Below are 27,539 nucleotides of genomic sequence, written 5' to 3'. Positions count from 1 at the left end.
TTGTCATTTATCCTATTGTAGGATGCAAGCCCTCGCACATTTTGTGAAGTGCACTCCAAAGACATGGTTTTGCTTTCAACTGTGATGACACTATAATTGATCAAATATATTCTTTCAAAGAATCATAAATTCTTATTGGAGTTTGAGGAGATGTCGTGTTCATTTGTCAACATGTCACTCCAGGGACACAGGTGCAGCAAATTTATGGAGGAAGCACCTCGTGTTTCTCCTGAGTCACATAAATATGAAGCAGAATTGATTGAAAACGTGTGGTTTTAGATTACTCCTCAGGTGGAGAGCAATTAAGATCTCTCTGTAAAGGCATTTCACTCTGCTTCTCAGGTTTTCTTGTAGCATAGGCAGAGATCAGGTCTGAGGGGACTCCAGAGAAATTTTTGAAGACCTGCTGGTGTCTTCTCAGAAAAGAATACTAAGACATTTTGCTGGCAGAGAGAATATTGCACATTTTTAGTCAAGTGCATGATTAACTTTGACATTTGGAAATGGAACTTCATGTAAAAATAAGCATGGTACTTCTGCATGTTTAATTAAGATGTTTAGTTCCTGTCAAGGCTGGTAGCCCTCTCCCCACCCCTGCACCCCCCGCCCTGTGAAGGGCAATATATTCTCAACTTCTGAAATTTCAGAAACCTGTACTTAACCTTTAATTGTCACTCCATTTACATGGAAATCTGATTAACAACTTTTAAAGTTCATGAGCTCCTGGTAAATGCAATTAAGACCTTTTTGGAGTTTGTTATTAAGAGCTGGCATTTAAAGAAGACTAGGGCCTGGCTACTGTTGCTGTCTTCTCTGTTGCAGGATATTTTAAGCAATTAGCAGAGAACATGAGGTACATGAATTGTATGGTATTGCTTCTGCGTTAACATGGTTGGTATTTAAATAGCATGCTGTCTTTTTTTCTTTTCTGTAGCTTGTTTTATGGTATGAACTTGTTACTGAATGGTAGGATAGAGCTGAGAATAATTAGGAATAGCTGTGGTGGTTTTCATAAATACCAGAGTTAGGCACAGTTCCTCATCCTATTGGATGTTCTCTAGTTATGTTTACAAACACTCACTCTCATGTCATATGGAGTCAAGGCTAATCATCCTACTGTGTTGAATTTATTGTATCCATCTCCTGGCTGTGGTTGTCTTTTTGAGAGTTAAAATTAAAAGATGTAGTTATTGGAGAGAAATGATCCAGGTATACAACTAATTTCTGGTATCAGGCATGTGAGCTGTTCAGCCGTTGCCCTTGGATCATGGGGGCAGAAGTAGGGGATAAGTTTGTTGGGGCAGACGTACGTAGTATAATTTACAGACTGAGATGTGCTGTGATAAATGGAAAATGGGGAGTAAATAGTTGAAAGAAAGGATCTTATTGGATTATATACTGCCAGTCACATAGTGTGTTTTTCATTTACTGATAGAATTGGACTGTTTGATGGATGTATATAATGCATTTCTTAGGTACTTTATGTATGCAGGACACTGTGCTTATTAGAATTTGAGGGATGATGAGAAAAATAATGAAATGATAAATCAACAAAGACATATCATTTAAATACATTGCATATGATTGTACTGTTAAAGAATACTGGAATCTACATGTTTCTGTCCTCTTTGAAATTTTTATGAGTGTATATTGCTTTTAAATAAAAGATCAAAATAAATAATTATTTGGGAAGAAAGAAATAGGAAAGCCAATGCAAAAGAATTAAATTGGATGCCAGAAATATCAGTGAAATAGTTCTCCATTTTTGTACACTAGGGCAGTGGTCCCCAACCTTTTCTGGCATCAGGGACCAATTTCATGGAAGAGGGTTTTTCCTTGTATGGGGGGTGGTGGGTGATGGTTTTGGAATGAAACTGTTCCACCTCACATCATCAGATATTAGATTCTCATAAGGAGCGCATGACCTAGATCCTTTGCATGTGCAGCTCACAATAGGGTTCGTGCTCCTATGAGAATCTAATGCTGCTGACAGAAGGTGGAGCTCAGGTGGTAATACTTGCTCCCCTGCCCCTCACTGTCTGCTCTGCAGCCTGGTTCCTAACAGGCCATGGGCTGGTGCTGGTAAAGGCCCATAGACCGGTAACTCTAGTGCACAGGAACCCTTGCACTAGAGTTTTCACGTTTACCGTAAGCTTACTTAAACCAGCAGTGCAGTTCATTTGAGTAACCTTTTAAATTTTAGGCTGTCCTCAAGTGTAGTGCATAAATAAAATAGTTTAATTCCATGTTTTGAATTAACACATAACATTCAGTATAAATAATGTATAATAATCAAATACCTATTGTAGATGTGGAAATTTTTTTTTTTGGCAACAAAGTGATAAAATAGTATTACTTTTTGTTTAACCAAGCTGTTGACAGGTATTTTTCATTAGTTTAGTAGCTTGCTCAAGGGTTACACCCCCCACACCACACACACACACCATCACCTTCGGACAGAAGAATTTTGCTTATTTCATAGGCAGAATCTTTCTTGTAGGTACAAGAGTTGACAAAGTACAGAAATTAGTGATATTAAGTTGTTCTTTCAGTCATAAAGCATTTTAATAAGATACTTCAGTGGAAATATCATTAGACATGAATTTTGTCTAATACATGCTGATGTTAGACAAAACGCCTTTTCCTCAAGTCATGTTGAGAGGTTAAGAGAGAAATACAGGAAAAGTTAAATATACAGCAGTGTGTGATTAATTGCCAAGTCCAAATATCATCTGTGGATCCTCTAGGAATTTAAAAGATAACTTCAGATAGATTGGCCAGAGAAGGTTTTGCGCATGGGTTAGAAGCTGAACTGGTCCTTGAAAGAAGGCTAGGATTTAGGTATTTTGGAAAGATCATTTTAGATAGGGGTAATATGCATATATTCAGAACAGTGAGCACCTTACTGAATTTAACTAGATTCTGAAGAGGCTTCAATGAATTCGGTTGAGATGTTCTTTGTGGACTCCTTAAAGAACAGAACCACTTTATTTGTCTCTGCATTCTGGTGCCTTGTATTCTCAGTGCTTCCAAACCCCCTTATCTCCTGGTCTTTACAATGTTCCCCTTAAATTCCAATTAGAAGGTACTTGACACAGTTCCTGGCACTTGGTAAGTACAAAGTAAATGCTGGCTGAATCTGAATTCGCAATTGTTATCTCTAAAAATTCTATTTTGAATGAACTATAGGCAAATCTTTTTTATAAGTGTGTCACTATTTACATATTACAGATAACCAATATAAAAGCATCTTTAGTAACTGAACTGCTAATTGAAAATGCTGGATCTTAGACACTTAATTGAATAAACTGTCTCCAGAGAGTAATTTGGGTCTTTTCCAAGATGCATTAACTCTTTCAGGTCGTTAGGGTGGCACTTATCTCATTGGAGCAGAAATGTAATAAATGGTATTCCTATAATGTAAGTAAATTAATGTGCCTCAAAAAGCCTGAAGTTTCACCATGGGTGTTGTAGTTGTACTCCGAGGAGCTCATCTATGAATGTGAAACAGCAATAAGTAGCTGCTGTTTGGAGCATCTAACTTTCAATTTAGGTAACCTACTAGAGAGTCCCTACTTTAAGACACTGTGCCTAGATGTTGACAGAGATACAAAGAAAAGACCTGGCTGACAGGCAGCAGAGAAGGCAAATAACTGCAAGATGATATCCTTGAGAGATACAAACTGCTGTGTGGGTTTTAATTAGAGATATCATAGTTGACAGTCGAGATAGATGGCAATCTCCCAGAAGACCGGAATCATGGCTTTTTTACACAGTATGCTCATTTATGTTTATTCTCAGTATATAGATATGTATATGTATAAATATTAATATGAACAAATATATTTGTAAATATGAGTTGAATAAATCATAAACATATTTTACAATTTTCATATATGTGCTTTTTTTCCTCTTGAGAATATGAAATATTAATGTCTGGCATTGATCTAAAGTGACTATAGTAAGTAGGTGAAAACCAGGAAAAAAAAAACAGCATCTTTTAGAGATATACGCCACTCACTGGTTCCCTGTAACCTCAACTTGAGTGTCAGTCTACTGGTGAGATGTTGACCTTTAGCTAGAAAAGAATATAAGAATGATTTATTCTACCCACCAGCATGCTACACATTTACATCTGATGGGAAGATAGAGGCACATAGTTGTCATCATAAGACCAAGGGGAAGTTATGTAAAAAGACCAGTGCAAGAAGAACTTTCAAAAGAAGAAGGTAGAGGTAGCAGCTCCATGAGAAGATAAAACTTCAAAGCTATGAGCCCCTACCTCTGTTTCCTCATGCATGGGGTTGGCTTCATCTCCGTGCATGTAAGTCTGATTAGTAACATCTGAATGGAGCAAAAGTAGCTTGCTAAAATCCATTAAATTCTACTTAGATTCACTTTCTTGATCTCATACCCCAAGCTTAAAAAAAAAAAATTATTTTTCCCTGATACCTGATATACAGCTAACATTCCCTTTACTTGATAAATGGAAGAGTAGTTAATGGCAGGAAAAAAAATTAGATAAATTTAGACTTGGTGGAAAGCCTTTGGGAGTTATTTAGGAAACAGGAAATAAAATTTTAGTTTAATCAACTGGTAATGATGTAAAAGGAACCAATAGGATCTAATCCTACAGAGGTTGATTGGAGCTGTGTTGTGAGAAGTGCTGAATAATAATGAGAAGATAGAGGTTTATTTATTTTGAAGGCATGGAGGAAGCCATTGAAGGACTTGTCAGAGGAATGAAAACATTGAGTTTAATCTGGTAGCAGGTTGTGGGATAGACTGTCATGAGATGCATAAGGCAGGATATGGCCAGTGGGAGACTGTTTTAATAATCTGCATGAAAGATAATGAGGGCTTGATTTAGAAAGATGAGTATGGGAATGAAAATATTTAGAAGAGGAACTGGACGTGAAATGTGTACTGTGAAGTTTGTAGGATTTGGTAGGTGATTTGGAGAACGAGACTGAGAAGAGCCACAACTAACTACACATTTTGATTCGAGGTGATCAGAAGAATGATGACATTAAGGAGTTCCTCCCCTTTGGTCCCCTTCCTCCCTTTGAGGAGAGGCGGTAGTAGAGAGTTTACCTGGTCAGGCTGAGTTTGTTGGACCCATGCTTTAGCATTTCCTAAACGTCTGCTGCATTGTTTTGACCTGCTTACTGTGATATGGATGTGAGAACCCAGACATTCTTGCAGGCAATGGCAGTGTATCTTTGGAGCTTGGGAGAAAGTATGATGTAAGAGGGATAATTGGGAATCATTCAAAATGTGGAAATAATAAAAATGGAAGAGAGCAGGAGCAAGGGTTAGGATATTTTACTTCCATGGTTTGACTACCGCATTTTACAGCCTAACTACTAATACTCAAGTAATAGTCTTAAGTATTAGTGTTAGTTCTTACAACCTAACTACTAATGCTCAAGTAGTTAGGTTGTAAAATACGGTAATCAAACTCATCGAAGTGAAAGAAAACATTCCAAAAGTTTAGAGAATGAGTATTAGCAAAAGCCTGGATTTGGTGATTGAGACCTTTATTGTAGAGCAAAGGGGAAGAGGAAAGAAGGAGAAGAATGATAATTGTGAGGAGATGATGAAGATACACAGATAATTTCATTTACCCATTCATTAACTCATTTACACGTATAAATTGATTACTGTGCTTCAGGCAGTGTTCTAAGTGGAATATTCATTTGACCCTGATGATAGTACTGTGGAATAGATGATATTATTTCTGTTTTACAGATGAAGAAACTGAGGTTCTGAGAGGTAATATCATAGATATATAGTTACTGGAATATATTAGAAAGGAAACAGATTTCTGAGCCTTATCCTGAAAGATAGTAATAGTCTGTTATGTGCTAAGCATTTTATATGCATTGTTAAAATTTTTTTCATATTAATTCTATGAAATAGTTCTTTTTCTGTTTCCAACTTTTAAGTTCAATGGTACATTTGTAGGATGTGCAGGTTTGTTACACAGGTAAACGTGTGCTTCTATGAAATAGTTCTTTTATTATCTTTTATTATTGTTTTTATTTCACAGATGTGAGAAGTGAGGCTTAGAAAGATTAAGTAACTTGACCAGGTCACATAACTAATAAGTAGTAGAGTTGATTTCAAGCACAGACTTTCTGCGTTTTTATATATGACCCTCTCATTTTGTAGTTCTAAGGCAGGCACATGAGTTTCTATTTTAAAAGAGTTCTCCAAGTGATTCCTATGTGCAGACCAGTCTTCCCAGAATTTTAGCACAAACTGAGAAGGAAGAGGTCTATAGTTTTTGGGAGGAGATAAAACATTGTGGACAAAGAGAACTCAGAGTTGGTGACCTTATAGATGGAGTATTTCCGAAGGACACAGAATCCTAAAGAATAGTAGAGTGGAGGTTATTGGAATCTAGGAGACTGAGAAAGACTCTGTGATGATAGAAGGAGTCAATATATTTTGATGAAACATATTAGTCTTACAACAGAGTAAAATTGTGCTAATTAACAATTAACCAGTAGCTGAAGTTTTTTTTTTTTTTTTTGGAGTTAGGGTCTCACTCTGTCATCCAGACTGGAGTGCAGTAGTGCAGTCATAACTCACGGTAGTCTCGAACTCCTGGGCTCAAAGGATCTTCTTGGGTCAGCCTCCCAAGAAGCTGGGACTACAGGCACATACACACCTGGCTAGTTTTTAATTTTTTTTTTTTTTTTGGTAGAGACAGGACCTCACTACTGTTACCCAGGCTGGTCTTGAATTCCTGGCCTCAAGCATTCCTCCTGCCTTGGCCTCCCAAAGTGTTAGGATTATAGGCATGTGCCACTGCACCCAGCCTGAAGTTTTTGTAATGGGGTAAGACAGTTCTAGAGTTTGGTAGTCAAAGTTGAAGAGAAAAGGGGAGAAAGCAATGTAAATAGGTAGAATGAACTTTAAAGTATGTTTAAATGAAATGGGCAGAGAATATATTGAAGCTATAGTTAGGAATATACCTTTGAATGTTGAGACCATTTTTGTGCCGTCCCCTAGCATTATCTCTTTTATTTGTCTTTTTTTTGTTGTTTGTTTTTTTTAATGGAGTCTCGCTCTGTCGCCCAGGCTGGAGTGCAGTGGCACCATCTTGGCTCACTGCAGCTCAGCCTCCCAGGATCACGCCATTCTCCTGCCTCAGCCTCCCGAGTTGCCGGGACTACAGGCACCTGCCACCATGCCTGGCTGATTTTTTGTATTTTTTTAGTAGAGTCAGGGTTTCACCGTGTTAGCCAGTATGGTCTTGAGCTCCTGACCTCGTGATCCGCCCGCCTCAACCTCCCAAAGTGCTGGGATTGCAGGCATGAGCCACCTCGCCTGGCCAACTTGTCTTCGCTTTTTAAGAGTGAAAATAGAAATAACAAACTATTGAAATACCGTGAGATCCAAAATACGTGGAGGAAAAATTGACTGAAAGGAGTAGTGGAAAATTCAGTAATTATGGTTGGTGATTTTTAAAAATAATGAATACTCTTTTTCAACAATTAATAGAACAACTAGAAGAAAATACAGAGAAGACTTGAGCAACACTATTAACCACCCTGATTTAAACTGACATGTATGGTACAGTCAACACCATCAGAATTCAGATGATCTCAAGGTCATATAGAATATTCTCCATGTGAATCTATATACTAGATCACCAAGTAAATCTCAATATATTTAAAAGAATTGAAATCACACAAAGTATATTCTCTGACCACAACAGAATTAAACAAAAAAAGGGAAGAAATTTGGAGGTCCCCAAATATTTGAAAATAAGACAACAAACTTCTGAATAAACTATGGGTAAAAAAAGAAAGACCTAAAATGAATAATCATATGTTTTCATCCCAAGAGCTAGAAAAAGGAGAAAACTCAGCCAGGGGCAGTGGCTCACACCCGTAATCCCAACACTTTGGGAGGCTGAGGTGGGTGGATCACCTGAGGTCAGGAGTTCAAGACCAGCCTGGCCAACATGGTGAAATCGTATCTCTACTAAAAATACAAAAAAGTAGCTGGGCTTGGTAGTGGGGGTCTGTAATCCTAACTACTCAGGAGATTGAGACAGGAGAATCACTTTAACCCAGGAAGTGGAGGTTGCAGTGAGCCGAGATCATACCATTGTACTCCAGCCTGGGCAACAAGAGTGAAATTCCATCTCAAAACAAAAAAAAAAAGGAGAAAACTCAAAGCCAAAGCAAGCAGAGGTTAGGAAATAATAAAGGTAAAGTGACAATCAATGAAATAAAAATCAGGACAACTGTAGAGAAAAACAATGGAACCAAATAGAGGTCTTTTGTAAAGATCAAAAATTGATATATCTTAACCAACCAATTAAAAAAGAAGGAGATCTAAAGAATACCAAAATCAGGAAATGAAAGAGGAGATGTAACTACAGACTCTATACAGAAATTAAAAGGATTCTGATACTACTATGATATGCCAGTCAGACAATGTAGATGAAACAGACAAATTTCTACAAAGACACAAAGTACCAAAACTGACTCAAGAAGAAATAGAAAATCTGAATTGTCCTATAACAAATAAATTAGTAATTAAAAATTTTCCTGCATATTATGTATTTCACACAAATATTCTGTCAAACATTTAAAGATGAAATAATACCAGTTCTTTGCAAACTCTTTCAGAAAATAGAGAAACAGTTTCTAATGCATCCTAGTAGGCCAGTCTTACTCAATAACAAAGCCAAAGTATTATAGGAAACTGTAGACTTACAAACATAAGTATAATATGTTGAACAAAATATTAACAAACTGAATGTATCGACATATAAACTGTATTATACCGTGATTCATTGGGATTTATTTTAAAAGTCAATTAATGTATTATCATATTAATAAAGAGCCAAAGTCACATAATCATCTCAATAGATATGGAAAAGCACTTGACCTCCACTGATTATTCATTAAAAAATGAAACTTACTCAACCTCATAAAAGACACTTGTGAAAAACCTGCAGCTAGCATCACCAAGGAACTTTTTGACCTAATGCAAATTTATTAACTTATAGAACATGGAAATACCATCAATCTTAACCTATTCACATTATTTACTTCAAGTTCAAGGGAGTATATTCCAAACAAAATTTATTGCTGCCATGTGCCACGAAACCCATTTTTCGTGCATTCTTAATTATTGTTCATAGAACCATAATTTTTTAAATCCCTCAAATAGCAATCTTTTAGCCATTGCTTTTATTTCTCCTTTTTTCTTTTTTCTCCTTTTTTTTCAGAATGACTGATTAAATTTTGTTCATTTTTTTTCTCTGCCTTGACTCTTAAATTTGTCCTAATTGTCTAATCTTATTGCCACTGCTTTAGTTTAAAACCTTTCAATTTTCTAAATTGAGCTGTCTTGGTAGGTTGTCTCTTCTTGCTCTCCTTCCTTTATAGGATTTTCCTGATCATTCTTTTTGCCTCCAATCCCATTTCCTTCCAGTCAATAATTTTGTATGCTGTCAGATCAATTTACATACAGCATGTTTATCACCATTTCATTTGCCTGTTTAAAACTCTTTTTTCATTGCCTCATTTTGTATTTGGCTTCAGTTTGTAAGTTTGTTATTACAGATTCTTTTTTTTTTTTTTTTTGAAAGATTCTTGGAAGTTTGTCAGTGTACTCCCTTTCCAGGCTTACCTCTCGTTGGTCATTTTAATGTCACCTGAAATATTTGTTAGTTACTGAAGACGCCCTAAATGGTTCCAGCACTATTTCTTTGCTTATTCTGTTCTGTGCCTTTTTTTTTCCCCACACATTCTAAGATTCAATTTATGTCCTTCTATAGTTCCATGATCTTGAATGCTTTTTTTGTTGCCCTAGGTAGGAGCCATCTTGTCCTCCTACAAATGCACTTAGCCATATTTTTGTCCTGATGTTTTACCACTTTCTCCTTTGTATTGTAGTCATTCATGTGTGTCTCTATTACTAGATAAGTACACTGAGGGAAGGACTTATTTTTGAGTCCTGGTTTTATATCTAGCATAATACTTTGCATATTTTATGTGTTAAATAAATATATATTTAAAATGAATGAAAGCATTTGGAAGCTATTAAAACTGGGCTTTCTTTGCTAAGAGCTATTCTCTTGGGAAAAAGAAAAAAAAACAAAACATGAGTAGTTTGATCAGATGTTTGATACAGGACCCAAAATACCTGTGTACTCTTGGAAGTTTTTGATTTGTTTTATTCTGAACACTAATGAACCATTCACAAGACCATAGCATTAGTGGTTTTAATTGTACAACTGCCACTGACAATGAGTATAATTGAGCAGGCATCCACTTTGTTTTCAAAACGATGATTTTTCCTTTGCTTTCCTTACTGCAGAATATTTTAGACTTTATACAATGGGGAAATTAGACTGCTATATTGAAAAAAATAACTTTTTCTGTTATTAACACTCTATTCATAGTAAATCTATGAGGAAAACCCGATAATTTTTGGTAATTTAAAATGGACATCCTACCTTAAAAATATTATTATATTATTTCAGTCTCTTGGCTATAATGTTTTCAGGAATCAAGGTTATAATTTGGTGGATGTATTAGCCTGATTTTGTCTCTCATCCTTTTCAAGTGCCTTTGAGACATCCTGTATCGGGTAACACTATACTTTCTGCTTGGGCTCTTCCCTTGCTCCATGAAAACCAGGAGGTGCCTTCTGGAAGAAAGCCAGAGGGATTCACCTACTGTGCTTCCTTGTTTCTTCCAGGGATCATAGCTGTCAGTTTCTGCCTAACTAGATTCCTCTCTAGGGTCTTCAAATTCTTATTTTTTAGTATTTTTTTGGCTTTTACAATTATCAGCAAGAGGACCAGTTCAATGAGAACTGCTTTGCTGTACCCAGAATACAAACTCTTGGGCACTTGCATTTTAAAAGAGCAAGTTATTGAAAATTCCAGTATTTAATATGGGCACATTTAAAATATTGTCCAAGAGAAATTGAGTCTTAGTTCATGTTAGGAGCTTGAGGTGATGTTTTCGTGTTACTATTTCTCATGTCTATTATCAGATTCATCAAGGAGGACCAATATACTATGGCTTAATGTAAATCACTGAATATGTGAAGTTAGTAGTCAAGAAAATTGGGGCAGGACGTAGTGGTTCACGCCTGTAATCCCAGCACTTTGGGAGGCTGAGGCGGGTGGATCACGAGGTCAGGAGATCGAGACCGTCCTGGCTAACACGGTGAAACCCTGTCTCTACTAAAAATACAGAAATTAGCTTGGTGTGGTGGCACGCACCTGTAATCCCTGCTACTCAGGAGAGTGAGGCAGGAGAATCGCTTGAACCTGGGAGGCGATGGATTCAGTGAGCCGAGATCGTGCCACTGCACTCCAGCCTGGGCAACAGAGCGAGACTCCATCTTAAAAAAAAGGCAAGAAAAAAAAAGCAAGGAAAATGGGGTTCATAGTTGTACAGACTGAAATCTGTGCAAACCACTACTCCTGTTTTTATGAGATACCAGTATTCTGCAAAGATAGTAATTTTGGTATAAATGTCGATAGATGCATGTTAATATATACTCATTGGCCGGGCACGGTGGCTCAAGCCTGTAATTCCAGCACTTTGGGAGGCCGAGACGGGCGGATCACGAGGTCAGGAGATCGAGACCATCCTGGCTAACACGGTGAAACCCCGTCTCTTCTAAAAAATACAAAAAACTAGCCGGGCGAGGTGGTGGGCGCCTGTAGTCCCAGCTACTCGGGAGGCTGAAGCAGGAGAATGGCGTGAACCCGGGAGGCGGAGCTTGCAGTGAGCCGAGATCAGGCCACTGCACTCCAGCCTGGGTGGCAGAGCGAGACTCTGTCTCAAAAAAAAAAAAAAAAAATATATATATATATATATATACATACACACACACACACACACACGCGCGCGCACACACACACACACATATCAATCTATAGGTATCTTAGTGAAGGAACAAATACTCATTTAAGCTAAGAAGATATATTAGATGCTCCAAAGACATTTTATCTGTGGTTAAAAATCACAACCATTCCTTTTCTTTTAAATTTTATTTGTATTGTAGATTTTTGTACTGAGGATTAATTTACAGAGTTCATTCTACTTTGGAGACTATTTTTAATTTGCATGTAACAACATATTCATTAAGGCTTCTTATATACTTTAAAAAAAATGTTCAGCAGTTGTATTTTTTTGATTTGCTGGTCTGTTGCATGGCTCTATGGTGGAAGTAAAGAAATGTAATGCTTTAAGGAACATATAAATTGGGGGTAGTCAGGTGTCTTTTTTATTAAATAAGGGCTAATAATATCAGGCAGTTTTTGATGAATACCTATTGAATGATGTAGAAAATGGGTGTTTTAAGAGTTCAGGAAAGGGTATGGCCAACTACAGTGGCCTGGGAAGGGCTCATTGAAGAAAAAACATTGGAATTGTTCTTGGAAGGGTTTGTTGGTATTTATTTAGGAGAGAAGGTAATCTAGATTAGGCCTTTTAGAAATGAGAATGCCCACATATATTAAGGGAAGAGTTAAGTAATTTTGATTGCAGTGTTGGGTTCACATTTGAGAGAATAAGATACACTTGGAAATATGTATTGAAGTCAGAATATTGTAGACGATGAAAGGAGTAGCCTTCTGATGATAGCAGCAGTGTTTTAGGACTGTCTGTTGATAGTATGTGAGGAGGACTGGAAGGGTAAGATATGAGAGACAGAAAATTCAGTGAATACTAATTGAACTAAGTTGGTGGCTGTCAAAATGGACAGAAATGGGCAAACTAGGAGAGAGTTGAGGAACAGTCATTAATGATCTTGAGGACTAATTCCTTTATGGGCACAAAGGGTATGGAAATGTATCAAAAGATGGTCCTGAAGTTTTAAACCTGAAAAGTAGTGAAAATAAGAAACTACCAACAAAAAGAAGACAGAAGGAATTAATGCTTTTGTGGGAAGATGATTTAGGTTTCAGAGAAGTTGATTTTATTAGTGAAATATGTGAATATGTATCAAGCATGCAGTCACAGATGTGGGACTAGAGCTCAGGAGAGAAATGAGGAATAAATCACATTGTGATAAAGGAAACAGTAGATGTAAAGGCTACTTTTTAAAGTTTGGAACCCAAAGACAAAAGGAAAATAAGATTATAGATATAGCATGAGGACCAATGCAAGATTTTTTTGAGAAAGTAGGATAAGTATGTGTTTGCAGATTGAAAGCAGAAGTGGGTGGATAGGAATAGACTAACAATGCTGAGTGGTAACAATTAAAGGGACTTTACTGATGATGAGAAAAAGCAAAATTATCTTAAAATACCTGTGTTTTGAGGTCAGTATTTTATTACACAAGGCCTTAATCATTGGATTCTAGGACAGCAAGTCCTCAAAAGAGTTACTTGGATTAATGCATTTTCACGCTTTAGTAGAAACATCGCTCTGTCATGTTGGTGTTAACCATCTGAAATATGAGTGAAACAATGCATTTCTATACATCTTTCTGTGTTATTTTAATTTGAAATTCTTTTCTGGTTTATTGGTCTTTTTGATCACAGATTGCTGAAAATCTTATTAGTAGCAGTGACAAATATACAATATAATTTAGTCCCTGAGTTGAGTTGTTCCTAGAGACCCAACTCAATATTCTCCCTGATCATTGGATAGTTTGGGTGATGTATTAACAGAGATAGTATTTATCATTATATTATTTCATTCACATACTGAATAATACTCTAGTGGCTTCATAAATAAATAAAAAATATTTACCAGTCTATTGACATGTTTTATACTTTCCAGGTGCAATCCTTATTGGATTGAAATAAGAAAATGAAATAAAGTCCATTTACTGCCACCTATAGACCTGTGTGCTCTTGTGTTGGGTGCATATATATTTACTATTGTTATATTCTCTTGCACAATTGATCCCTTAATTAATGTCCTTTTTTTTAATCTTTTTTACAGTTTTTGACTTAAAGTCTATTTTGTCTGGTATTGGTATAGCAAATCCTACTCTGTTGTGTTTTCCATTTGTATGGAATAACTTTTTCCATATCTTTACTTTTCGTCCATGTGTCTTTATAGGCAAAGTGAGTTTCTTGCATGCACCACATTACTGGGTCTTATTTATGTATTTATTTATTTGTTATTTATTAGACAGAGTCTCACTCTGTTGCCGAGGCTGGAGTGCAGCGGCGTGATCTCGGCTCACTGCAAGCTCTGCCTCCCGGGTTCATGCCATCCTCCTGCCTCAGCCTCCCTAGTAGCTGGGAGTACAGGCGCCCACTACCACGCCCAGCTAATTTTTTGTATTTTTAGTAGAGACAGGGTTTCACCGTGTTAGCCAGGATGCTCTTGATCTCCTGATCTCGTGATCTGTCCTCCTCTGCCTCCCAAAGTCCCAAAGTGCTGGGATTACAGGTGTGAGCCACCGCACCCAGCCTGGGTCTTGTTTTTTAATTCATTCAGCTACTGTGTATCTAATCAGGGAATTTAGTTCATTTACATTGTGTTATTATTGATAGGTAAGGACTTACTGCTGATATTTTGTTACTTGTTTTCTAGTCATTTTGTAACTCTTCCTTCTTATTGTCTTTGTGGTTACATGATCTCTCTGGTAGCATGTTTCAATTTGCTGCCTTTTGTTTTTAGTGTATTTGTTATGGGTTTTTGCTTTGTGATAATTCTTAGATTTTAAATTGGATTGATTTTATAAGTAGAACCTGTTGGCAGTAGTCAATTTTTTAATTTTTTAATTTTTTTGAGACGGAGTCTCACTCTGTCACCCAGGCTGGAGTGCAGTGGCGTGATCTCAGCCCATTGCAACCTCTGCTTCAAGTGATTCTTGTGCTTCAGCCTCCCAAGTAGCTGGGACTACACTTGTGCACCATCATACCCAGTCAATTTTTTTTTTTTTTTAAGTAGAGATAAGGTTTCACTATGTTGGTCAGGCTGGTCTTGAACTTCTGGCCTCAAGTGATACTCCTACCTCAGCCTCCCAAAGTGCTGGGATTACAGGCATGAGCCACTTTGCCTACCTAGTAGTCGATTTTTTAAAAGGCAATTGCTTTTCTTCTGTTGAAGCTCTCAAATGAGTAGTGGCTATGGAAATTCTTTGTAGGTCAGGACTTCTTAGCTTCCTGTGGCCTTTCTGTATCTCTTATTGGCAGGTTTGTTGTAGTGTTTATCCACTATGTGTAATAGTGAGTGGTAAGAGCATGGACTTCCTAGTCCACTAGGGATCACTTTACAGCTCTTGAACCTCTGTAAGCTCCATTTCTTTGTTTATAATCTGTGAATTTATCTGATAAAATTCTGTGCTTTAAAAGAGATAATACATTTTACATGGATTAACATGTTGCCTGCATCATAGTAAGCCCTGAGTAAATGTTATGGCATTGCTGCTAATGCTGCTGTAGTTCAGAATAGTGAGGATTAAATTGTGATTAAAGAGGAATGTTGATTCACTCACTCAGCACAATATCTAGCACATAGTAGATACTCAATAAAAATGTTCCTTTTACTCCCATGTTCAGATGCCCACCACACCTCTTCCCTATATGAATAGGTAACAAGTAAATGACTTACCAGCTATAATGAATCTTTTCTTAGATCCCCAACTAGGAAAATTAATGACCAGGTTAATATATTCCTGAATGTCAAGCATGAGGTTTTAGAATTAGATTTGCATGGTTTTAAAATAGTTTTTCTTAATAGCACATTAAAAATGTGTATATTAACATTAACTTGTTTATCTGGTTGCACAGATGCTGTTAACTGAGTACTTGGATATGAAAAATACTCGTACGGCTTCTGAACCATCAGCTCAACTAAGCTATGCCAGCACTGGACGAGAGTTTGCAGCCTTTTTTGCCAAGAAGAAACCTCAAAGGCCAAAAAATTCTCTTTTCAAGTAAGTATTATTCTGCTGGTAAGATAATAGGTTTTAAGAATTCTTAGACTGAAGTAAGATGACTTCCTACTTTATTGATAGCCATAACTTTCTCTAGCTTAAGTTGATTGAAGTAATTTAGAGGAAGTGAATATATGTTGAGTTTTATTTATTTTTGTTTTCTGTCAGGTGAAGTGGCTGTTTTGGGTATGGTGACTGGACTACCTGGAACTCCTAATAAAAATTTCTGGAACTTGTTTCAGAGAAGTTTTATTTAAAATTAAGAGAAATGAAAATCCCCAATTATTTCTGGGGAATTTTATATGAAATGAAAGGAAATGAAATATGTCAGCCTTGAAAAAGCCCCAAGAGCCAAGAAACAACGTTTGTTAATAAAGTTATGCAAATGTTTCTAGCTAAGCAGTATTGGGCCTTATGTGGTTACTTGTTTAATAAAAGAACAATCTAGGTTTTTTTTTTTTCCTAATTATTACTTTCGTTAACTCCAACAAGCCATGTGCCCAAAGTGTGTATCTCTTGGCAACAGCTAATAGTTAATAATATTGATAATAACTTCAATAATAACAGCTACCATTGATTGTTTCCTAGGTATCAGGCAGTATACTGGGTGAGTTTCCCAAAATAATCTCAATTAAACATACTTTAAATTGGATTATACTGAATTTCAGCAGCAGCAGTAGTAGCTAACGTTTATCGAGTTCTTACTAAGTGCTAATCAAGGCATTACATTATTTTCATAGATTATTTTATTTACTAATTACAACAACCTTATAGGCAAGGGTTGTATACTTTGTATACATAAAAAAAATTGAGACATGAATGGTTAAGGAATTTATATAAGGTCGCATAGCTAACATGTGGTAGAAGGAGGATTTAAATCCTGGCAGTCTTACTTTAGATCTATTTCTTTTGAGGGTTTAGTAGATATTTAAGAAGTTGTGTCTGTAAATATAAGCATGTAAAGTGACCACCACAGAAGTATCCCAGTATATTGAATTTGTTCTTTTTCACTAGTTGGAGCTCTAATACCTTCTATTGATTCACATTTGAGGCTTGTTTTTGTCTTAGATTTGTAGTGTTTTTAATAATTAAAGAAAGCTTCAACAGTTTATTTATTTTGTGATCTAGCAGAGAGATTTATTTAGTATGTCCCTGCCAGAAATGAAATCTATTCCGTTTATTGAATGCATTCCTTTTTAAATAGTTTTATTCAGAGAGTAGCTGCAATATCAGTTAAAATGCTTTAGGCTGCAAGTAACATAAAACCTTAAGTACAACAGGTTGAACTATAGGAAAGTTACTATCTCACATAACAGGGATGAATGTGGATGTTTCCTTAATTCAACTGTACAGTATCGTAAAGGACTCAGCCCTTTCCATCTCTCTGTATTGCCATTCTCAACACATTAGTAATGTTTTCTATTGTGATCACGAGGTGTGTCCAGTCCACTAAAGACAGTGTGGGCAAGAAAATAGCATGTGATTCTCCCTGTGAATCTGTCTCTTTAAAAAAACATATAGACTTTATTTTTAGAACAGTTTTAGCTTTATAGAAAAGTAGAGCAGGAAACACAGAGAGTTCCTTTATATTTCCCCATTCTCGTTTTACCCTGTTAACATCTGGTATTAGCATGGTCTGTTTGTTAGAATTGATGAACCAGTATTGACATGTCATTATTAACTAAATTCCATAGTTTACATTAGGGTTTACTCTTTGAGTTGCACAGTTCCAATGGGTCTTCACAAAGGCATAAGGTCATGTATCCACCATTACAGTGTCATGCAGAACAGTTTCACTGCCCTAAACATCTTCCATTCACCACATATTCATCCCTCCACCCTCCCTAACCCCTGGCAACCTCTGATCTTTTGACTATCTCCACAGGTTTTGCTTCTTCCAGAATGTCGTGTAGTCAGAATCAGTGTTTAGCCTTTTCAGAATGGCTTCTTTCACTTAGCAATATGCATTTAAATTTCTTCCACATCTTTCTGTGGCTTGATAGATGTCTCTTTGTGTTGCTGAGTACCATTCGTTTGTGTGGATATGCCATAGCTTGCTTATTTACCTATGGAAGGGCATTTTGGTTGCTTCCAACTTCTAGCAATCATGAATAAAGCTGCTCTAAACACTCATGTGCAGGTTTTGGTGTGACATAACTTTTCAACTCATTTTTGTAAATACCTGGGAGCAACATTGCTGGATCATTTGGTAATACTATGTTTAGCTTCATAAGACACTGTCAAACTGTCTTCTAAAGTGGCTGTACCATTTTAAATATTTTTAAATTAGTACTTATTAATTATCAATTTATTAGTCATTTCTGCTAGTGACAAAACTCTTTGGTAAGTTCCTATTAAGCTCTAGGATTGGGTCATAAGCCCATTACTAAATTAGTCACTGGCAAGGGGAAGCAGATCTCAGTGGTTGTCTTAAACTAGTCAGGTTCCTCTCTGGTGCTAGGTTTCCAGCTGGAGAGGAAGCCACTTTTTCTGAGCACATGACTGAGTAAAGAGCAAGGAAGTAGAATGCCCAGATGGAATCAGAGCTATACCAGCAAGCACAAAGATAGTAGAAGGAAAAGGTAGTTGGTAGAGGCAACTGACACTGTCTCAAATGCGCCTCACCAGGCTCTTTTCTTGTCTTGTCTTTTCTTTTCTTTTCTCTTCTTTTCTCTTCTCTTCTTTTCTCTTCTTCTCTCCTCTCCTCTCCTCTTCTCTTTTTTCTTTTCTCTATTTCTAGCTCAATTGAACCTTCTAAATATGGAATCATTGCAGAAAGCAGGCTTTAGGGTTTTTAGAGTTCATGCTCTCAACCATCACTCTGACTTTCAGCCTCAGTCAGACGGCATACACATTTTCAAACATTTAGCCAGTGCTTCTGAAGTTGTGGTATTGGAAAAAAAAATAGAAATTGTTGGAAATGAACAAATTGTCTTAAATAATTATTACACATTTATTATTATTGGGCAGTAATGAAACTTATCACAGAGACACAGAATTAGGCCATTATTACAGATGTACTTGTTTCCAGTCTTGGTTCTATCATTGAGCCCATGTGAGTCTGGGCAGGTCTCAGTGCCTCTGGCTATAAAATAAGGAGGTGAGACTCAATCTCTAGTGCCTCTTTTACTGCAAAATTATATCAATCTGTGACTTGTCGCAGACATAAAAAGAATTCCTGAGTAGCAAAAATACATCAAGTCATAAAGGATTAAGATTTTGGCGAGCTGTAATCTGTTTTTATCACGTATGTGAAGGACTTTATTACCCTCTTTAATTGCCCTTAGCTAAGGTTAATTAAGTTTGTTTAAGTCCTGCCTTATTGTGCTATGTGTGCCTCTCTATTCTTTGCTTAAGAGTTTATTTTTTTTTCTTTGTCATATCTGATCAATAGCTGTCAGCATGCTTTTTGGAGGTCAGTGGCTTCTTTTCTGCCCTTGACTGGCAGGTGGCATGTTTGAAGTACTGCACACTTTGCCTGCTTTCTGGCTGTTAGTACCCTCTTAGTTCTTGGCAGGGTGCAGAGAGGGGATCAAGTAACCCAAGTGTTTCCCTCACAGACTGACATTCATCTTGGTATTCATCTTCCTTGTCAAGGAAAGGATAAAGAAGACATAATTGAGAAAATGATGGTGTGCCTGCCTTGTTGCCAGAAACCTATCCCATTAGCACTGTTGCTTGTACTATGTTGCTGCTTACCCCTTAGTGGCAGTCATTCATAGAAGGATTCCTCCGTCTGGCAGGTTGTTATCCTGCCTTTGAAATCTCAGTTTGAAATGGAATCTCTTAGCACATCAAAGGATTTACTGTTTGATATGTCATAATTTTATCTGTTTTTTTCTTACTTGCACGTTTCTCTTAAGACTGATTTGTTTTTGTTATTTCTTTTTATAGTTATTATTTTAGGTTTTAGAAACCTGTTCTTTGTCATGAGTCTCTCGTTCTCCTTCCTTCACCAGTGTTTCTAACCTCTGAAATAGTTCCTGGGTAGGTGTGAACAATATTGCGTAGCTTGGTATTTTTGAGAGTATTTTATATGGTAGGCAGCAGGTCAAAAAACTAGCAGCCATTTAGAGAAGAAACTGTTTTTTAGGCCATTTAGGGAGAGACCATAGCTGCCTTGCTTTTCTGGTGCCATTTTTCAGCCACATTTCTAGTATGTCCTTTGTCTAGTCCTCTACCTATGGGAGTTAGGCGCGAGTTCTGCTCTGAGGAGCCAGTGTGTCTGTGTTGGCAGATGGCAGTCACTGGTGACTTTTGAGCTGGATGGTAACGTAATTAGAATGACTTCATAGGATGCTCTCATTGCTGTATGTATAAGGATCCTGGCAAAGGCAGATGGGGGTCTGAAAGCAAAAGGAAGTTGGGGCAGATCAGAGTTGTACCAGTTGAAATGGAGAATTAGCAAAAGATCCAAATACGGTTGTAATGGAGCCTCAGCCAGGAATATCATTCATAAATCAAGGTCTGTGGCAGCTGGCCCTGGCCCTGTCATGGTATAGCCAAAGTGTCTTCATCACAGAACGTCGGGGAGCACCACACAGACCAGAGTAGAATACTTGTGGAATACAGAGCTGGTCAGCCCTTACTCATTTTATACTTGCTTGTCTGTTTCCCCTATGTTTCTCTGCAGGTTCGAATCGTCCTCCCATGCCATCAGTATGAGCGCCTATCTGCGAGAACAGAGAAGGGAACTCTATAGTCGGAGTGGAGAACTGCAAGGTGGGTGATTGATTTTTCTCTGGAAAAATTAATTTTCTGGAGGAATATCTCCTTTATTGCGTGTGAGTTTGTTTCCTGAATTCACAAGATCCTTTCAAGATAACAAACATTTAATGACTTAATAATTTGTTTCGTCTATAATTTCCCAGCATCTGCTGCCAAGCAGGTAAAACATTACTGTGGCCACAGGACTCATAAACCTGCGACTGTTCAAGTGGGAATTCAAAGCAAAGAGAGATGAGGCCAGGCTTGTCTTGCTTAAACAGAAGACCCGAGTCCAGTCGGAGTCTAGGAGAATGCTGGTCTTCTGCGACTGCCACTGTCACTTCTAATTGCTGTTTTTGACACCTTCTACAATATTACAGGAGTACCTGAGATTTGGGAAAGGGAAAACGCAACCACTGTCATTATTGAAAGGGAAAAAGATTCCTCTAAATAGTATGTTATAATCGACATAACTGTGATACACAGGATCTTTGATACCCATGTGTGGTTACCAAAGAGTTGTAAGCTGAGGAAGAAAATATTTAGAAAATAAATGCAATATAAATAAATATATTAGACTGATAACATTTCCTTCTGTGACAAAAAGATGCTGATCATAGTAAATGTAATGAGTTACGAAAGATTTAGAGGTCAGGTGTGGTGACTAACACCTGTAATCCCAGCACTTTGGGAGACTGAGGTGGGCAGATCACTTGAGTCCAGGAGTTTAAGACCAGCCTGGATGACATGGTGAAGCCCTGTTTCTATAAAAAGATACAAAAATTAGTTGGGCATGGTGGCATGTGCGTATTCCCAGCTACTCAGCAGGCTGAGGTGAGATTGCTTGAGCCTGAGAGGCAGAGGTTGCAGTGAGCTGAGATCATGCCACGGCACTTCAACCTGAGTGACAAAATGAGACCACGGTTCAAAAAAAAAAAAAAAAAAATTTGGTGAGGGCCTGCTAAGTGTAAGACATCTTAGGTGTTGGAAGTAATAGAAGTTGGGTACAAAGAAATATAAAGCCTAAAGATCTAGTTATGAAAGTAAAGTATACATATGTGTGTGTGCATAAATACATACACACACACGTCAATAACAATATCAGGAAGTAAATACTAACAACTGAGTGTGTGGTATGGATAAATTGCTAGAGAAATTACAAGAAAGGAGTGATTACACAAATTATTTTATAACTCTGGGCTTTTCTCCATGAGGGATGGGAACAAATACTTTTACTGTCTTTGATACATTAGCATTTTGCAGTGACTGGCCTGTGTAATTAAATATTTAGTTTTTAAGACTCATTATTCTATACCACAAGACTATGAAGTAACCACTGAACCTTTCTTGATTTAAAGACTATTGCCTTGTCATTCCTAACTTCACCTTTGTTATTAATAGAATAACCTCTAAGTTTTTTCAGAGATGCTGCTGTACTCTCTCATAGTTACATCACAGTGATAGTTCTACAGCCCATATATGTGGTCACCAGAAGTACAAGCCTAGAAGTATGTTTAGGGTATTAGGAAGAGGAGATTAGCCTACCAACATTTTATTTAATATGAAAGGGTTGTCATGCATTCTGGAAGACGTGCAACGTGCATGTCGAGAGTCTTGATGAAGAGGAGTACAGACAGTCATTAGACCTGGAACAAGTGAAAGGACAGAAAGGAGTGAAGGAGGAGGGTGACCCATGCTCTGGCAGGCTGCTGCCTCCCAGGAGAAGAGGCTAGGCTGCCGACAGTGAAAGGAAATGATGATAACAGAACATACATTCTTGCAGGAGGTAGGATTGTGCTTGAACTGCCCTTAGCAGCTTATCTAAGGTTAGTGTATCTTCACATTCACGGTGTCCTAATTTTAATTTCTCTTCAGAGTTGCCTTAAGGAACAGTTTACATTTGCCTCCATATTTTCTCTCCACCTGTCTTCTAATACACATACATTTATTTGATGGTGACAAAGCGTCTCCTTTCTTCTTTTTTAGGTTGAGTCCTGATTATTTTCTTTCTTAAAAATTGATAAACATTATCTGTTAGAGCAGTTATAAGGTCCCAGCTAAATTGAGTGGAAAGTAGAGTTCTGTGTGTTCTTGTCCCCACACATGCCCACCTTCTTCCAGTGTCGACATCCGGCAGCACAGTGCAGCCTTCCATTTGACCCTTCCAGATGAACAGGCAGAACATGTCCCTGTGGTTACATAGGGACCAAGGACCTCTCATCGCTCACTCACACTCAAGCATAATTAGTCAACAAGGGCACAACACTGGTGGCAGATTCTTTCTGCTTGTGTGAGTGAGAATGGAGAGCACTCTGTGCGGCAGCCATGGGAGGGCTTTTCAGCCCCGCCCCAGTGGTCCACGCTCTCTTGAGAGACAGTGTAGGGTGGCAGTGCAGAGTAGGTGGCTCTGGGCCCAGGTCGCTTCCGTTTAGGAACCTGGCTCCCCAGCACTCTCTTTGTAACCTCCGGCAAGTTCCATGGTCTCTGTGCCTCTTTTTCCTTTTCTCTAAATGGGAATAAAAGTAACACTCCCAACTTCATGAGGTGGTCATGAAAATTAGGTGAGTTAAGCTAGGAAGTGTTTCAAAAGGTGTCTGACATACACTGGATGCTATGCCTTTCTTCTTCTCCTCTATTTCTAGTACTGTGGTGTGACTTCAGAGTTTTCACACACATTCTGTTTGTCCTTTCTGTCATCTGTATATGGCTAAGCCCTCCTGAGCTTTCCAAGTTAAATTTAGGTGTCACTCATTCAGATGGGCTTCCCTGCTTGTCCCTCCTCTCTCAGCCTGTCACAAATACACACACATTCTGGGGTTGTGGCCCCTGCTGTGTGTTACTGCCACATCTTTAATGATGTTCTGCTGAGTACTTTCCATACTGCATTGTGGAACAATGCTCTCTTGTTTGAGTTTGCCACAAAACTATAAGCTCCAAGGGTAAAATACTATTTTATTTCCTGTGCTTTGCACAGCACCTGGTACAAGAAATGTTTGATAAATACTGGTTGACTTAGTGACAGAATGAATGAGGACAGTTAGGATCTAAAATAGGATAGAGAGCACCATGGAGAGGCAGGAAGGGCCTGAAAGGAGCCACTTTCAGCTTTATAGTTTTCCATTAGTCTTTAAGTTGAAGGCAAAGTAGAGGGTATACATCTATGGTTTTGTCCTTTGCAGTTATAAGCTTTATTAAGTAGAAATATTGCCCTTGAGCTCTCTGGCCCAGGACAAAACTACTGTATGTAATTGAAAAACATTTTAAAATCTAAGTGACAGAGAAATTTTACTCTGTGAGGATGGTTAATGGAGAAATCACTATAATCTAACTAGGAATTTTCCCATCCTTCAAAAATTTAATTGAAATATGGGCTTTCAAGCACAAATCAATTGAACTTACCAGTTTTCAGCAAGGAATATTTCTGGTTACAATAGAAAAAAAGTAATAGTTAGCAAGCACATTATGTTCCTAATAACCATTAAAAATACTTTAGGTGAACTGACATATTACACACTTGGTGAGAGAATGAATCAGTGGACCAGTTTTTGTAAAAGTCTGATGATGATTCATTCAGGAGGGAAAGTTTCTCTGATGAATGCTTTTAACATTTCAACAGGAAAAAAAGAGAAGAAAATCATACCTGTCTTCCATTAAAAACTACTGTCCTTTTTCAATTATTCCATTAATCTGACTGGTCCAAGGACCACAATGAGATTTGCATTTCAACTTATCCCTGAAAAGGCATCATAATTGAATAATTCAGTGAAACCATAAGAGACTAGGGGAAGATTTTTGTTTCTTCTGTTAACACCATATAGCGGCAGGTTTGCTTCCCAGTAGTTTCGGTTCATAGGTCAACTGTTCCTTCCATCGCAGGGGAGCGGCAAAGAAATCCACCAGAAAGACAAAGTAACATTAAAAAGCTCAAATTTTACAAAAGTTAAGTTCCTGCCAACATTTTCAATTTATCATACAATTAGAAATGTTACTCAGTCTAACAACACCCAAGGGGATAAAAGGATTAAAAAAATGAGATTTCTTTGGTGTTATCAACCCATCTCAATAGGCTCTAACTGTTATGGTACAGATGGTTCATTATATAGTCTGCTGTTGGCAGTTGGGCTGCAGAGATGCGGGTGCTGCTTCAAAATGTGTGAGATACCAGGTGGAAATCTAACTTGTGGATGTGTCAGTGTTAATCATGGGCTTCCTGTGGTTTTAGCCTCTGCCGTTTCATTGTACTTAGACAGCAGTGTTGGGAGTGAAGAAAGATACAAGTTTTAATGAACATTTAATTTGAATATAGCTTCTCAGGTTTAATGTATAATTCTTCAGGGGAATAGCTAATTGATGAACACATTATCTGGTGAGGGTTAAACACAAAAAACAAAAAACAATCTAAAGACTGCCAGTCATGACCAAAATAAGGTCACAGGTTTATCAGTGACATTCTGCCTCAGATTTCTCATAGGAAAAAATTAGAACTGTTATCAGTCCTGACTACTTTAGGGGAATGTTGTGACTATTAACTTAAATATTAAATTATTAATATTAAAAATTTCTACATTAGAAACATTAGATTAGCAATGTTGATTTAAATGATAAAGTGGTGTTTTAAAAAATCATCTTGGGCCAGACACAGTGTCTTATACCTGTAATCCCAGCACTTTGGGAGGCCCAGGTGGGCAGATCACTTGAGGTCAGGAGTTCGAGACCAGCATGGCCAAAATGGTGAAACCCTGTCTCTACTAAAAATAAGAAAATTAGCCTGGTGAGGTGTCAGATGCCTGTAACCCCAGCTACTTGGGAGGCTGAGGCAGGAGAATTGCCTGAACCTGGAAAGTGGAGGTTGCAGTGAGCTGAGATCACACCACTGCACTCCAACCTGGGTGACAGAGTGAGACTCCATCTCACAATAAGTAATTAAATAAATAAGTCAGTAAATAAATAAATAAAAATTAAAAAATTATCATCATGGAGTTAAGAGTGCTCCATCTACTTCTTTACTTCCCATTTTCTCTTCAACTGCAGTCCACTGAGTTAGCTCTTCTCCGAGTCACCAGTGGTCTCTGCTTGGCAGACTTAGTATTAGCTTTTTCTGGCATTCATTTCACCTGATCTTTCTGCTGTTTTTTCTTTTTCTTACCCTCATGTTCTTTCTGAGTCTTGTCAAAAGCCTGTTGGAGTATCTCATGATTTGGTCCTGGGATTTCTTCTGTGCTCACTTTGTAGACTTTCCCCAGATGATCTCAGCCAAGACCAAGCTTCACTTGGTGCCTGAGCACAGCTGACCTCCATATCTGTGTCTTCTGCCCTTTTCTCATTATTTTCTGACCTTTTCTCGCATCCTGTCTCTCCACATTATAATTCTTTATCACAATATTTAAAACATTTTTCTCATTATACTTTTCTTAATATGTACATGTCTTATTAATTTCTTAACTTCCTTCACTTCCCTTGACCCAGAATGCAAGCCTTATTCACGGGTACATTTCAGTACCTAGGATAATGCTTGGCTTGAATTAGGCACTTAAAGACATATATGATGAACACATATGATTCTGTCTTTAATATCTCCTTATTTGTAGGTACAAGCCTACTTATTTGAGAAACCTAGTGGCTGTTTAAATAAACAGACTGGGAGTCCTGTGATTTATCTTTTCTCATTTTTAAGGATATTAAAGCTCATGAATGAGTAAGAGTATATTAATTGCCATTGATTCAAATAGAAATATATACTCAATTTCCATTATATTTTCTTTTCTATCTCGGGACTGCTTAATACTTCTGTTTTTATTCAATGATATTACCTTTAGAGTGCCATTTTTATTTCCATTAGTTTAATGAGTGGCCTTTCTATAGCCCTGACATTAAAATGTTCTGTAAATCTCCAACCACTTGAGACTTCACTTCTTTAAGATAGTTTGTATTACATAGTAAATATGGACATACTAGCATAAGGAAAAACTGAGCTCTTATACTGACCTGACTTGAATTTTCTGAGTTTTTCTCTCTAATGGGTTGTTGGTGACTAGGATTGTGAATGCTTAATGATATTGTATGTAATTAATCTGTTCGGGGGTGTCTTGCCTTAAGAAAAGGTTTGAGATAGTATTTGAGATAGATTCACTCTGAGTTGATTATCCATTTTTACTAAAAGGATTTATAATAGGAGTCTCTTATATAGCAAGCTGTTCTATAATGGAGCGTTTAAGGCAATAGTTCACTTTCGCACACATTTTTGGGGTCATTTTGATTGAAGTGAGGTGCGTTATTTTGTATAGCAATATTACGCTCATGACGTATATTTGTTCTGCAGCCTTAAATATAAGAAGCACTTTCAAAACTTTATTCCCTGAAGTTTGATTAGAAAATTCTTTGTAGCCTTCTAGAATTTGCTTAATGACTTTGTTAATAATAACTATGTAACAATATGCAGGCAACATGAAAAAAAAGTACATTTTTTCTTCTGAAAATTGCATATAATTATCGCAAAATAACTTTTAATCTTTCATAGTTATCTTTTCTGTCTTAGCCTCTAAAATAGTGTTTAAAAATTGATTCCCCTTTTCTTCGTAGATTTATATTCTTGCTTTTTAGAAGAATGACCTTGACTTACTTATATGTATGATTTGTCTTATAATAAAGTTATAATAGAATTTTTACAAATGCTAATTTCTTTCTCTATCCCTAAGACGTTGTAACTAATAAATATACTTTCCTCAGGTCATGAACAGATTGCATTATTTCAAATCATTTAGGAAATAAAATTATTCTTATGCCAAGATTGTTATCAAGTGTATTACTTTTTAGCCTTAATTGATATGATGTAGAAATTTATTTTATTTAAAAATATTCTTTAGTTATGAATTTAGTTTATACAAATTAGATTTGTTTTCTGAATAAATCTGATCCATGCATTATTTTGTCTAGCCAGT

General features: G+C 37.1%; 2 protein-coding genes across 5 annotated transcripts in view; one reads left to right on the top strand and one right to left on the bottom strand.

The window, feature by feature from the left end:
- EXOC4 (exocyst complex component 4) overlaps positions 1-27,539 on the top strand; it is an 816,109-nt gene that overhangs the window by 211,252 nt on the left and 577,318 nt on the right. For all 4 annotated transcript variants that reach the window (XR_007723890.1, XM_050782435.1, XM_050782436.1 and 1 more), the window contains exons 8-9: positions 15,749-15,894; positions 20,528-20,616. Coding sequence is in view for 3 of the 4 variants with exons in the window: in XM_050782435.1 (XP_050638392.1) it covers positions 15,749-15,894; positions 20,528-20,616 (235 nt within the window). In the remaining variant the exon portion in view is untranslated. The remainder of the gene's footprint in view (positions 1-15,748; positions 15,895-20,527; positions 20,617-27,539) is intronic.
- Positions 1-27,539, bottom strand: part of CHCHD3 (coiled-coil-helix-coiled-coil-helix domain containing 3) — a 1,241,194-nt gene that overhangs the window by 683,636 nt on the left and 530,019 nt on the right. The gene's annotated exons all lie outside the window — the stretch shown is intronic.

The sequence above is a fragment of the Macaca thibetana genome, chromosome 3 (assembly GCF_024542745.1).
Source record: "Macaca thibetana thibetana isolate TM-01 chromosome 3, ASM2454274v1, whole genome shotgun sequence".
NCBI lineage: Eukaryota > Metazoa > Chordata > Mammalia > Primates > Cercopithecidae > Macaca > Macaca thibetana.
Note: the sequence above shows the minus strand (reverse complement) of the source record. Positions and strands in the feature narration are given on the sequence as shown.